This window comes from Fukomys damarensis, unplaced genomic scaffold, assembly GCF_012274545.1.
Source record: "Fukomys damarensis isolate Sample0158 unplaced genomic scaffold, DMR_v1.0_HiC HiC_scaffold_8, whole genome shotgun sequence".
NCBI lineage: Eukaryota > Metazoa > Chordata > Mammalia > Rodentia > Bathyergidae > Fukomys > Fukomys damarensis.
In genome coordinates, this window is record NW_022900920.1 from 179264 (window position 1) to 193792 (window position 14529).

The following is a 14529-nucleotide window of genomic DNA, read 5'->3' on the forward strand; positions in this document are numbered from 1 at the left end:
AAAAAAAAAAAAAAAAAGCAGATGATTTATTTTTACTTTGAAGTTTCAAGTCAACAGAAAAAGAGATAAGCCACTTTCCTATCTTCATTTAGATAAAGACCCCTGGGGGACAGAGGGCTTGGGTGGAAGGCTTCCAGGTGGAAGGTAGTGCTCTTTTGGGGGAGGAAAGGATTTCAGGGCAGCAGGCTTTCTCGTGCTCTGGTCTTTCACCTTTCAGTAAATTCAGCCCTGTTTCTCTGAGGGGGTCGGCACGTGGCCTGATTCACATTTATCTTTAGCTGAAGGCTCCCAGGACGGTGCATCACCACCACCCCTACTCCCATGAGCTAAAATGCAGCAGTCACATGGACAGCACACTTTTCACCAGCATTTCTCCAGGCCTCAGATCTCCATGCTGGGCTCACCGCAGAACCTTTCCTGTGCCCCAAAGCCACATCCGGAGACAGTCACACAACAATTTAAAGAATGCACAAAGGTACATTTTAAAGATAGTACTGTATTTACATAATTTGTTTATGCAGTTTAAGAAGTGTAGAAATGGGAAGAGATGCAATTTCTTAAATCCTACTAATAACCATTTCAGCAAGAATGGAGAAATGCTTTATAAAACTATAGGCCACAACACAAGGGGAAAAGAAAAACACCAAGAGCTACATGCAGAAAATAGCAACATAATTATGTAGTTTACAGTTCTTGGAAAGAAAAACGTAAGGGGTTTGATATATCTGTGATGAATAAATCAATGTAAAAATTAACTTTTGAAGATACCCGTAATAATGACCCTATATCTAATAACGAGCATTTAAAGGAAAACAAGCTCTCTGGAGAAGAAACATTTAGGGAAAGGAAATAAAAAGAAAAGGAAGAGATAATGAAAGAGGGAAAAGGAGATGCCAAGGGGGAGGGCTAACCTTGACTTCCTGCTGAAATACCCACCTTCCAAATTGTGGGTTTGGGTCTTTACATCTTTGAGAACTCTGTCCCCAGATAATGACCCTACCTCACCCACTTCTCAGAGAGGTCATGTGTTCTTATCTCCAAATTCACCCTCCAGACTTTCTGTTTCCACTGGTCTTGCTTGCCCATCCTCTCTCCTTCTTGAGTCTCCTACCTCTTAGCACTTGTCCCATTTTGATCTTCCATCTTTGAAGGCCTTTCTTTGGTCTCCACCATGGAAAAAAATTGGCATGACCCTGTGAAGTCCTTTAGGAATGTCTTCTTTCTCCTTCCCCCGCTCCCTCCCTTCTTTCTTTTCATGATCAAATCTTTTCAATCAGTGCTATATTCCTGTAGGATTCTCTGATTCTTAGCCATGTACTTTAATTTCCATCAAGTAGTCACCCTGCAACCTCCACAGTTTTTATAAATCTATAAATCAAATCCATAAACCTTCCGGGGAGCCCTTCTTTTTTGGACCTCTCTAGAGCACTTGGGTAGTTCTCATACTTTCTCCTCCTGCTCTTTTATTTATTTCCCCCACCTCTCTGAACTGTCCTTTCTGTAACTCTCCCCTTCTCATGTTCTATGACACCCAACATCCCAATGGGTAAGTGACGATCTCCCTTCCTTTTTCTTAATATGACTCCCTCTTATTCAGTGTTTCAACTACTCCCAAGTTGAGTGGCTTCATCTATTCCTACCTCTTTTCAGGTAGCTACAATTGGTTTTTTAAGTCTTCAACTCCTTTGCAAGACCTAGTCTTAGAGTTCCAAGTATCTTCTGGGTATTTCCTACATGATGCTCAACTAACGCTTCAAAAGTCAAAGCTGAAACCAACTCTCTGATCTTAACACTGCATTGATTTTCTTCTTGGCTTTATGTAACATACTGATGTCCTCACTATTCCAGCTGTCTGGCCCAAACTCTAAAGTTGTCTGTCTAATACTTTCCCCCAATTCTTTGTTCTTCACATCAATTAGCTAAAATGTCTTATTTCAATTTTCTTAGTTATCTCTCTCTACCTTTGCTTTCCTGCACATTGGTGCTATCACAATAAGGCTTCATCATGACATGTATGAACTACTGTTGTAGCCTCCTTGGAGTTTTCCTCTCCCTTCATTTCAGCCTCTACGGCAATGATACTACTCTCCCTAAAACATTTCCTGAATTACATCACTGGTCTGAGGGCAAAACACATCATCTCCTTAGTCATATGATCTAAGCCTCTAAAATCCAGGGTCAACTATCTTTCCCAAACCTACCTCCCACTAATTCCCACTCAAAATTTCTTACTCCAGCAAAATTCATCTTATCCTTTAAATGTGTATTCTTCTGTATTCCAATGCTTTCCTAGCACCACAAATAAATACTCCATACTCTGGCCATATACCTAAGTTCCACCCACCTTTTAAAACCTTGGCTGACTCCTTGCCTTCTCATAAGATTTATCTTTCTTCTGCCTCTTAGAGCCCAGACCACTCACTTACCTCTTAGTACACACTACATCCACCGTTGGAAATCTTTGACTTATAGGTGTGACAGAACCATCACAGTCCTGAAAGTAAAGTCTCCTTTTCTGTGCTGCCTGGTATAAGGCTCCTCCAAACCCCTCTCATACATGTGCAGGACTAATAAAGCACCAGTTAACCAATGTAAAGATAATTCATATATCCATTGTTGTGCTGTGATCACTGAGCCCTGGGCAAGCTCTGGGTCTCTGAAGCAGGCAATTAATTTGATTGTTCTTTGCCTGTCTCCATCTTTGTGTAAGTTACAAATGCTCTTATTTTGGGCTACTTTGAAAAGTACCTACTGATTCGTTTTTGCCAACCTACCACAGACTTCCCTTTCACATCCCAAACCACTTTAGTACTTACCTGAAGCCACAGCTCTTACTTCAAAACTAGCTATGATCACTTCTCACATTGGACCTTGAACTGGCAGTGGCTCTACCGGGCTTGAATCTCCACCCTGTTTGGAAATTTAGCTCCCCTTTACCAATCTTCCCCCAATCTCCAGTCACCTATCTGCCTTAACTGCATACATGATGGACTCACCTTTTATGCCTCCTTCAAGTTCTAAGGATAAGCCCCACGATCGTGACCACTACCCCTTCTGGCTCACTCATTCTTTGGTGGCTCTGGATCCCTAACTCCGAAGTGTCCCGACTGGCCTGCAGCTCTCTTATCAGAGCTCTACTTGGCTAAAACCATAATATCCTGGTTTTTCCATCTTTTCCCTGGTTTAAATCTCTGGCACTCACATGACCCTTTGTACTCCATCCCATCTACATATGCTGGTTGGTGGTCTGACTAACCCTTTGTCTTATTCCTGCTTATGTATAACACAGATCTATTAACAATTTCCACTTTGCTTGCCATAGTTTGTGGATCTTCTTGGTTTCTTGAGCAGAATCCACATTCCTTTATTTTTCCCCCTAAAGATATCCTTTCCTCACAAAAAAATCTCTTTAATTTTGTCAGAAGCCCTGGGAGCAATTCTGTAAATTATTGGCTTTCCCTTTGGAAACCCATTTACTTCGGACCAACTTTGAATACTCTGTATTTTAACATAACTCCCTTTAACAATATCAATGCAAGTTCAGTCTCAAATATTTGCTTGTGTCCAGGCTGACCTCTGGAGTTTTTCATAATATTCTGACCTTTAAAACTATAAATACAGTGGTACCTTGGTTCATGAACTTAATTCTTTCCACAATTCTGGTCACAGAATTCGTTCCATGATTCTCTTGCAATTCAGTTGCAACTAGAATCATGGAATGAATTCTGAGACCAGAATCACTGAAAGAATTAAGTTTGTGAACCAAGGTACCACTTGGTACTATTGCTCTGACAGTGCCTTGCACAGAAAAGGTACCCAAATCACTCCTACTGTGCTTTTTTTGGTCAGTACTGAGAATTCAATATAGGGCTTCACACATGCTAGGCAAGTACTCTACCAGGCACCAGCCTTTTTATATTTTGAGACAGGTTCTTACTAAGTTTCCCAAGCTCTTCTAGAACTTGTGATCCTTGCTTTAGCCTCTCAAGTCACTGCTGTTACAGATGTGCACCAGTATATCTGGTTTACTGCTTTGTTTTTGAAAATGGCTCTTGAGGTTAGTATCTTCCAGGGATACCAAAAAAGACAAGGAAATTTCTCAAAAAAATAGCTCCTTCAAAATTCAGAAAAGGTACACAGAAGTAAAAGAAAGGAACTTAAAAGGGTCACTCACTGAAAGCAGGTAGAGAGACCATGAAATGGAGGGGGACAGTTTAAATGGCCAGCCACTCTGCATATATTTGAAAAATCCCCTTTAAGGAAGATGCAAAAATTCAAAAACAAATCCAAATAAAAATTCAGTAGGGGTGGAGATGGGGATGGGGGTAGGAAGTGGGTGGGCTCTAAAACAGAAGTCAGAAAAGCCATGCAGTTTAAAATAACTAGCATTACTGGCTGTCACCTCAACTCTATTAGAAACCAGAGAACACAGAAGAAAAAAAAAGCAAAGCATGAAAAGAAACCAATGGCATGAGAAAAACTGGGAAATACCTGTGGTAAGTTTGAACTGGTTGCTTTATTAATCGTCTCCATGTTTTCTAAATCTGCCTCTAACTCTGTTTGGCAGAGGTTGAGATCTTTTTCTAGGTTAGTCTGGTTCAAGAAAGAAAAGATGAGAAAGAATGTTTTAGGTTTAGAGGAAAAATAGAAAAAATGGAAGGTTAAGTTTGAAAATGAGTTTTTTTTAAGTGTTATACTTTAGTAAGGGCAAGATGGCATGACTTAATCACAAGAGCTCACCAGAAATTAGTTAAGACGTGAAAACAGAGAATACAACATTAGGTATGTACAATAGGAATCTTGAAGTATCAGAGCGATAACCAACAAATACTACAAAAACCTACCTCATAGAAAGGTCTATTTTCCCCTTTTTCAGAGTACGGTGACTGTGACAAATATTATATGTCAGAAGAATAAGTAATTATTTTAAAAACATCTAAATATTAGTATATGTCTTAAGAGACTTTGTTAGTTTTATCAAGCCAAAAATAAATTACCAAGTTTAATGAAAAAACTGACAAGAAAAAAAAAGAAGAAAACAAACACACTCACACTAACCAAGCTAAAGAGCATACACACAGTCCACAGAGGCGGCACAGCGGAATTACCTTTCTATCCTCTCTAGGAAGGATAGAGCAGTCTCCTGGAGTATAATCCCATATCTTTTTGGGAGGCTGACGGGAAGCAGAGGAGGAAATGAAGAAATGAGCATAAAGACATAAAGACAAACATGGAGGCTGGCTCAAACAAAGAAGGGCACACTAGGAGAACTGTACCAACACAGAGAGGCAAACTCAAAGCAAAGGGCTGGGGACTCTATTTTAGAACACAAGGCTGCTTGCCCCAGGAGCATCTGGAAACACTAGCCAGGAAATATGTTTCTATGTCTATGTCTAAAGAGCAAATAAATCATTGTTGGACTCTAAATGCTGAAAATATAAAAAAGGGGGAAGCATTAATATGATTTTGAACAAAACTAGAAACTTTCAAATTCCTCACTGTTCTTTTCAAACTAGGATTGACACGAGGGAGTCTACTTTTCAGTTTTCTCCACCTAAAAAATTCACTACATGTTAATAAATTTGTGAACCTAAAGGTTTGGCCAATAGTGGGTAAACTGAACTAAATGTGTTTTCTGTGGACTGTAAGAAGGAAATCCATGCACAAAAGGGGCATTAATGCATTAGACAATTTTATAGTTTTTAACCCTCCTTTTACAGTTTAACTAGATTTTAACAATACTGCTAGCGACAGAGACACACCTTCCATCTTTCTAGAGAACAGAGTTTAAACTTCACATTTAAACAGGAGACTATGAGGGGTTTTTGTTTGTTTGTTTGTTTTCTTTTAACCTTTCATGTTAGAATCAGAGCTACATTTGTAAGATGGAAACCTGCTATAATATTGTTGTAGGTTCAACAACGGAGAGGTTTGGTACAAAGAACATTCAAAAGTCTTAAGACACTTCTAACCTTGGAACTTTTCTCCCACTGAGTGGACTTTTTTGTTCTGCCTACTTACAGTTGAAATTTTTATATAATGACTTCTGGGGAGATGTGAAAGAGGATATCATTAAAAGCTCTTCAGATTCTAAGTAAATTTCATTATAACTGACCCTATGGCAACATTCAAACTGGTTTATATTGATAAATTTTGCCTTGAGTTTATACAAAAATCCTGCCAATTTCTGCAGAACTCTGAATAAAAAGAGAAGAAAAGCTGACCCTCAAATTCTCTGCAATGAATCTGCAAAAGCAAAGTAATCTGACTCCAAAGTGTGTTCACCACAGATAACAGCAGGTCAGTACGATCATCTTCATAATATGTACATCCTACAGTTTGTAAAGTAAATGACATTAGCACTTATCACTCATCTCTAACAGTTCATTTGGGAAGCAGACTTTTTAAAGTCACACACATTACCATATTTATTTCTTTATTGCAAAAAAAAAACCCCACAAAATAAAACAAAAAAGACAATGTTTACAAATTAAATTGGTCTTAAGTAATCATCTCTAAAGTGGTCCCTGGAGTCTTGAATTATTTGTTATTCTTTAACAACTTGTTGAGCCAGGATCTTGCTGAAATTTTGAGTTTGAGCGGCTTGAAGTAAATGGGTTGAGGAAGAAAGAAGTCCAGCATAAAGGTCTAGTGTCAAAGATGTAGCAGGCTCTACTTGAAAGTGGAACTGAGTTGGTGTGAACAACAATTTTAAAAATAGAAATGATAATCCACAAGCTTTAGTAGGAGTTTTAATTTCCACTGCTTCTAAATGGCTGAAAATGTTTCCAAATCAACTTTTAGGATTCACACTGTTATTCATGTCGCTTACTTTTGTGGTGCACAGGGGTAGTGGAAGGAAGAGAGGGGGAAAAAATCTCCCTATCACACTTTCTCCAAACCTGTTCATTCAGCTAGATAATAAGCCCACCTTTAGGCTGCCTCAAACTATAAGGACCTATTTATCTCATTGCTGTTCCTCAGGATACGGGCATTGATTAAGATATCTTTGGCAAGTCTTCAAAAGTACTATATTTTAAAGGATGACCTACACAAAAGGGAGCAGTTACATTCAGGCTCTGAAGTTTGGTAAGGAACAAGTGACTTCAGAGAAAATGCCATCATAGGAAACCACGTTTTATTCTTCCAATGATTAAGGGCACTTAGAGGGTTAAAGATGAAGATCTCAATACACAAATGGACTGTGTTCTCAATACATGTTTGAGGTGCTTATGGTCCTCAGACCATAGTTTCCAAAAGAAACAGCGTTAATTTACCAAGCCACTCTCTCAGAGTCTAAATTGTGTATATGGGACTGAAATACTGCTTATTATCAACAAAATTGTGTCCTATGATAGAGTTAGGAAAACAAATCAGTTAATTAGAAAAAAAATCATGATAATTTTTCCTACAAGATATTTCAGATAAAACTAGTTCAGTTATTTGGCAAATGAAACTTGGGATTCTAAATGGCTTAAAAAATCAATGGCATGAACTCTTTACTAAACATAATTTAAATAGATTTTACTGTTTTACTAGAAGCTTTTGCTTTCCCTGATGAAACTATGCTGTCATTGTTAAGTATACCAAATTATGGGGTGGAAGTCTACAATACATATGTCAAAAGAAGCTTTTTTTCCTATGATAATGGAGTAAGTTTTGAGAAAAAGAAAAAAGAGGAAAATGGCAAAGATATTGTTGTTCAATATTTGCATATGGAAAAGATTGTGAGGCAGCTTTCATTTAAATGGTGAACAGTAGCGGGGAGAAAGGGAGAGAAAGTAGAATAAATAGGTGTTCTCCAAACTTTACAGAATGGGGAGAGAAGGGTTTCGTTTGGACTAGGCTCATTCCTCTCCACTGTCCCTAGGTGGCACTCTTCATCAAGGATGGCTCCTTAAGAAGATGCGTGGAGGGATCAGAAGAGAGAAATACCTATTTCTGCAAGCAGAATGCTGTGATGCTGTGAAATTTAACATTTTACTGAACTATAAAGTCAATTCCTGTCTGCAAATGAACCTATCAAGTCAAACGACAATAATTCAAATGTTGGATTCAATATTTAGCATTTCATACAAATATCTAATAAAATATTTTATTTTCATATGCTGATTATCTCCACCTGTAAATTCTTTTTGCAGTTGTAATAATTCAGACTTTAAATTAAGTAGAATTTTAATGCCAGGACCAGCTTGAGGGTAAGGATGAGCTTAATTCTCCTTTCTATTTGATACTCCTTTGGTTGAGGGCTAAGAAAATCATCCTTTAAGTGCCAAAGTCAATTATCACCAATGCCAACTCAGAGATATTATTACAAGGAAGCTACACAGCATTACTTTGAACGCTAAATCTGCTAGAATTCCCAACCTTCATTCCAAACTCTGGAAAATACTGCCCTAACTCAAAGAAATCATTCCCTAGAAGTTGCTTAAAATGGGCTACACTTGTAGGTTGTGAGCTCAAAGGGGCCCCTTTTGGATTGCTCTCACACTTGCCTCAGATGTGTGCTCTCTGAAGCAGTAACAGTGCTGTTTTTTTAGTGTGTAATACATTTTCCTCCTTACTTTTAGTATCCTATAAAGACTTTGGTTAAGGCGGTGAACCAGTGGCAAAGATAATGCCTTCTACAAGTCATTGTCAGTAGTGTGTGTGTATGGGGTGGGTGGTGTAAATGTCCCAGGACCAGTAATGATTTAACTGTGTTCTTTGAGATATTCTGGTAAGATACACTTTCAGAACACACCGTGTTTTCTTGAAGTAATGTAAGGAAAGCTCACAGTTTGGAGTGAGATGAGATAGTCCTGCTCTTGACAACCAACATGACTGCTCCTCACTTACTGAATTCCTTACACATCCATCTGATTCTTTAGCACCAACAATGCATCAACAGCATTATTCATAAAGGTGTATAACTGCTAAAGCTATTAAACTTACCGGTTTCCCAAACTCCAATTCCGAAAAGAATTTATACCAAGGTTCATTCTTTAAATCTATCTCTTCTGGGCTTATATCCCGACTCTATAGGGGTTGGTTGATAGGGAAATGGAAGAAAGAGAAGGATAACATTATGAAAAGATTACATAGGATCAGGCCAGTAGAGATGCAGTGGGTCCCAGGTATATACAGCACCTGCATTCAACAGCAGCAATTGTGCATGTTTACTGATAGCAGCAAACACAGGAGGAATAGGATGTGTTAAACAGGGAAACTTGGGTAGGGAGCAGTGAGAGACTCATTCTCAGTCCTACAGCAGAGGCAGATGGACTGGAGACGGAGAACTCTGTGCCACACTGCAGCTGTTCATGGGTCCAAAATCTGCATATGGGTGCAAAAGCATTCCTCAGTAACTAAGTGTTGTGGGAAAAAAGAAAGCCATTATTTCCTCTTACAAAGAACTCCTAGTTATTGGTGAGCACACCAAACATCGAGCATCTATTCCAGTTGAGTAGACAAACAGTTTTTATGGGCTAGTATAGTTTTAGTACATATTTACAAGGCTGCTTTAACATTTTCAAAATAAACACAAATATTGACATCTTATGAAAGCCAATTTGTTAATACTGCATCTTTAATGGCACATGGATAGGTGAGAAACCATGTATTGAACACAGTAAAGTAAAAGATGATATAAGTAAAAACAAAGGACACAAGTGAAAAGAACATTTTAAACAAGTATTTGAGGAAGATGAGTAGACAGGATAAATTTTGTATTCTTAACAAATGTTAAAGAACAGAGAAAAAAAATTAAGTGACAGAAAAGCTAGACAAGACAGAACACAGAACAGGGTTTTGGATTATGTTACAAAAATAAGTTAGAATACTCAACTTTATATAACTCTAAGAGGTATCACATATACACTGATAATTTGATTCCATATTATTTAATCAAATATGTATAAACTTCTGGTATCTTACTGTGGGGAACATATATTTCTAGAAATAATTAGTTTGGAACTGAATGTCTGGAAAGCAAATCAAGTTTTCCCCTTAATAAATGTCAGCTATGTTCCATACCAGACAAAAGTGTTTGGGGCTCATGGCTTAAATTCATACATACATATGCTTCAAAAAACTTTGATAATAACAAAAACGAAAGCTATAGTGATTTTCTAAAGTAACCTAAAATATAAAATGGATGTATTTCCTAATAAGATCGAACACATCACATAAGAACTTCACCTCTAGGCTATCCCCTGGAAGGTGTATACAGAAAAGGGCTGCTGAGCCCTCAGTAGACGTCTTCAGTGATACTACATCATAAAGCAGCTCTTCCTACTTATATTTTTCCTTAACAAATCTGTTAAAATTCCTTTTGTAACATGTAGAAAAAGCTGCCAAATGTCTTAATGACCTTTACCAACCTCTCCTCCAAGATCCTTAGAAAAATCTGTACCATGGCCTTGACATCGTTACAGGGAAAGGACAGTATGGATATACAGCAGATAAAATTTAACTGAAATCAAACTAAGAAGAAATTAGAAACACAGGATCTGTCCTCTTGCATTTCTGATCTCTTTCAAATGTCTATGCATAGGGACCTACGGTTTTGATCTTTAGGGGGAAAGGTTGTTCTCCCTGAAGGTAAGTGGATTTTGTAATTATTCAGTAAAATGGGACACAATACCAACAAGAATACAACCATTTGAGAATGACAGCTTAGACACTGGGACATTCTAGATTCTAATATGATAGAGTTTCATGAAGCCTATTTCATGTTTATTTTTATACAGAATATTTATAAACTGCTTCTTGGGGATAGGTTAGGCTTTTTGAAAAAATAAAAATGTACCAACTCTTGGGAAACTGCCTACAAGTTTTGGGATCTTTAGTCCTGAAAGAATTAACCCATTTTATTCTCGACTGCTGTGTGCAGATTATTTTACTGATAAGGTTAATGATGTGTCAAGAGTAGAACTAGGAGATATGTGAAACAACTTGAGGCTTTGGATCCAAAAGCCTCCATTCTTCAGACTGCCCAGAAATAAGGCTACCACCTGAATTTGGTCTATCCATAACAGGACATAAGCATCAAAGGCCAACAAGAGAGGAGCCCCTCCATTCAATAGTTGAATTCAGAGCTTTTCACTCAATTCAGGTCTATTCTTCCAAGGAGAAATTTTTAATTTTAGAGAAGAATTTTAGTTGAATCTTGATCTTTTGAATCTACACTTCAGAGTAAATAAGTCTTTTATATTTGTTTCCTGCCATTTTTATCACATGAACAAAAAAGTTGAAATGTAAGTTTCAGTGGGTGAGTCTTGCCCTTTATATCCAGTATCTGGTTTCCAGAATTCAAGCATCCCCGAACACATACATTTCTGGGGGTGGGTGATAACTGTGGTAAATACACAGGTTAGCTACAGATGTAGAATCTAAGTTTGCTTTTACATGTTCATCTCATTGTGAGAAAACCTACCTTTCTTTTTTCATTCACTCATGTCTGCTTAACCCTGTCAACCTAAGAGATGACTTCAGAGGCACATCTATATGTTTCTAGCAAAAAGGGTTCAATGATAGAGTATTCAGACTGTTAGAACTCAGCTTGCCCCTGGAGCATTCATTCCCACAGCAACCCATACCCATATAACACTACTACCTTCAAAATACCCCGGGGATTTACAACTCTGATCACCTGTCCACCTACTTGATTCACTCTAAGAATCACTTGGCCCCCTTTTATCTCAGTAAAAGTCTATTTTCTTTTCTTCAGCCTTGGAATTGGAGATCTATTGGTTGGTGCCTGTTTTGCCAAAAAAGGCCCTTTTCAGGCTTTGTTTCTTTATACTTTAAAGTCATTCACTGAGCATGATATAAGCTTCATTAAACATATATAAATTTTACAGACCAAGCCCTGGGTTAGATGTTGAACTCCCTGTTCCCACAGTTGTATAAGTAATTACAGGCATGATATATATTTGAGAGTGCAAAACTAAGGGATTAACCCAATTTGGCTTCTTTCCAGTTCACCATCACTTTTTTCCTTGTCCAGCATTGCATGTAAGTCACCACCCCTGCTTTAGTTTGGTGTCATTTGCAATCTCAGTGAGTCTGTCTCCTATCATCTTGAGTAGGAGAAGAATATACTATAAGGTATAAAACTCTGGAATAGGAATTGGAAGAGCTGAGTTCTGTTCCAGTTCTGACGCTGTCACATATCTTGGGGCAAGTGACTTGATCTTTGCGAACATCAGTGTTTTCATCCATAAATAAAAATATTACCTGGTCTGCCAACCCTAGTGAAATAATTGAGTGAGACAGTCAAGTATGACAACACGGATACAAAAACTACGAGTTGGCCATGGTAGCGTATGCCTATAATCCCAGCTCTCTGGGAGCCTGAGGCAGAAGGACTGCAAGTTTGAGCCCAGCCTGTACAATACGCTGACTTAATGAAAACCTGTCTCAAAATAAAAATATAAAGGGATAGGGATGTAGCTCAGTGTGAAGGTCCAGGGTTCAGTGCCCAGTACCACTGGGAAACAAACAAACAAACAAAACTAAAACAGTGTGAAGTTTTAGGCCAATGAACATACCACATTCAGAGATCCCTGAAATCATTTAAATGCACGAATATATGATGGTGGGCTCCAGTATTTAAGGTGAGTGGAGTATTTAAGTGTCAGGAATTTATTCAAAGAGCAGGACTTTCTAGGAACCCTGGAGGGAAGGTTACTGACCATGTTCATTAAAAGAACCATCTAATGGGCTGAAAACCTTTAAGGAAAGGGGAGCTAAGTCCTCTGCTTGTCTCTGAATTTTCTGCTTAAAATAGCTGTGGTGCATACATAGTAAATGCCGAAGAACACCATCTTAAAAAGCATTTGTGAACTGTTGACCTTTTCTCATAATTACAATTACTTATCCCTCTGTGCTTTTAAAGATGTCACATTTTTATTTTAGTAAAAGTTAAGTCAATTATTCCATAAAAACGTGCAGAGCAGAATGTGTGGAGAGAAAATAATTTGAATCCTATTTCAGAGGCCTGCTTATTCTACATGTGGTGTGATAACAGCATGTAATGAAAACCAGTCCCCAGCACAGTCATTCCACCCTGCTGTTATAGCCAGAGGGCTGCAATGTTTATGGAGTTCCAGAGGATCCTTTTATCACAATTGGAATTCTGAGCCAGCTTTTTCTAATGAAAGGTAAATAAAGGAAAGCATGGTTGGCAGATATGAAAAGAATCCATTTGTAAAAATTCTTCCCATTTCAGAGAAGAGGCTATTTTTCCAGGGAAGTCTGCTATGCCTACACAGGCCATTTTCCCACTATTGATCGAAGATGTGAACTTGTGTAAGGAACCAAAAACTAGACTGAATATAACCTCGCACTTTTCAAAAAACGAAGACCCAAAGACACATTTTAGTGGCCTGGGTTTTTCCGCAAGATATAACATCCTATTAATTATTTAGCTTTTACTGACATACTAGAAGCTTCTACAAATTTATTCATGTTTGAATAAGAACCACTTTTTAAAAATCCTGACTTGATTCCAGTTAACAACGAGCCTGATAAATTAAAGGTTAGATTATTTTTTTTTAAAAAGCAGCAGCAAAGTCAATCTTTATGTTAGTAAAAAAAAATCTAAATTAGTTAAAACCATGCACAAAAGGCATAATAGAGGCACAATAAGAGGATTCTTTAAAAGCAGGCTCTCAGGAGTTATTTTATGAGCACCTGAAAAAAATGAAAAGAATAAAAACACTTCATATTTTCATTGTTTTCTAAATAAAGCAAGTAATTTCAAGGTGGAAAGAATATAATCCAGCTGCACAATGCACCAGATTAAAGAACATGGGAAGAGAGAAGCAAAAGAACTTTCATATGCACATTACCATCTTTTCATTGTTCAGAACAGAAGACTTGCCCGGCTGATATTCATAAATGCTTTTGGGCTCTGCCCGGTATTTTCTGGTATCCACTTTCTTATCTGGGGGCTCCCAGTCATTTCTGTAGAAAGAAAATCTTATTAGAGCTATTTACATAAAAACTGGCCTCAGCTTCTCCCATGGCCTGACTTTGGTTGGCTGTAGCCTAATCAAGGAATTTTTATATCCAAAGTGTAAAATCAGAGTCAAGGGTGAACAATTCAGTTGTGCAGGCTTGCTTCCCAAAACAATCAATTAAATTTCTTTCGCACTTTACAAAGGGTTTGAGGTATCCTATGCTCAAAGCCAGGCCTCAGGAAGTAGAGAGAAAAAGAGAAAGAAGAAGCAAAGAACAGAAGCAAAGCTTGCCCTGGGAAACTCTTTCACTTTGCTTTGCTCTCATGAGTTTATCTTTCCCCAAACAGGTCTGTACCTCCTACTCATGCTAGTGCAGAGAAAGAATTCAGGTCCTAGAGCCAGGCAACTGTGGTTCAAATCCCTGCTATACCATGTGCTAGTCAGGTGATCTTAAATAAGCACTTTACCTCTTGCATTCTGAATTCCCTCATCTGAAAAGTGGGAAGTGCTATATAGATTAAATGACACAGTACATGTCAACCATTAACTAGAGCACCAGGCTTTTGGCAACTATTTAATAAGC

The 14529-nt window shown here is 38.0% G+C and overlaps 1 protein-coding gene across 50 annotated transcripts in view; it reads right to left on the bottom strand.

Annotated features, from left to right (window-relative positions):
* The window catches only part of Sorbs1 (sorbin and SH3 domain containing 1), a 227199-nt gene that overhangs the window by 45418 nt on the left and 167252 nt on the right, over positions 1–14529 (bottom strand). For 41 of the 50 annotated variants that reach the window (XM_033761268.1, XM_033761266.1, XM_033761260.1 and 38 more), the window contains 4 exons: positions 13836–13950; positions 8935–9018; positions 5109–5174; positions 4492–4593 (listed from right to left, as the gene is read on the bottom strand). In XM_033761268.1, coding sequence (XP_033617159.1) covers positions 4492–4593; positions 5109–5174; positions 8935–9018; positions 13836–13950 — 367 coding nt within the window. The remainder of the gene's footprint in view (positions 1–4491; positions 4594–5108; positions 5175–8934; positions 9019–13835; positions 13951–14529) is intronic. The other 9 variants (XM_033761257.1, XM_033761289.1, XM_033761294.1 and 6 more) reach the window with 4 other exon arrangements.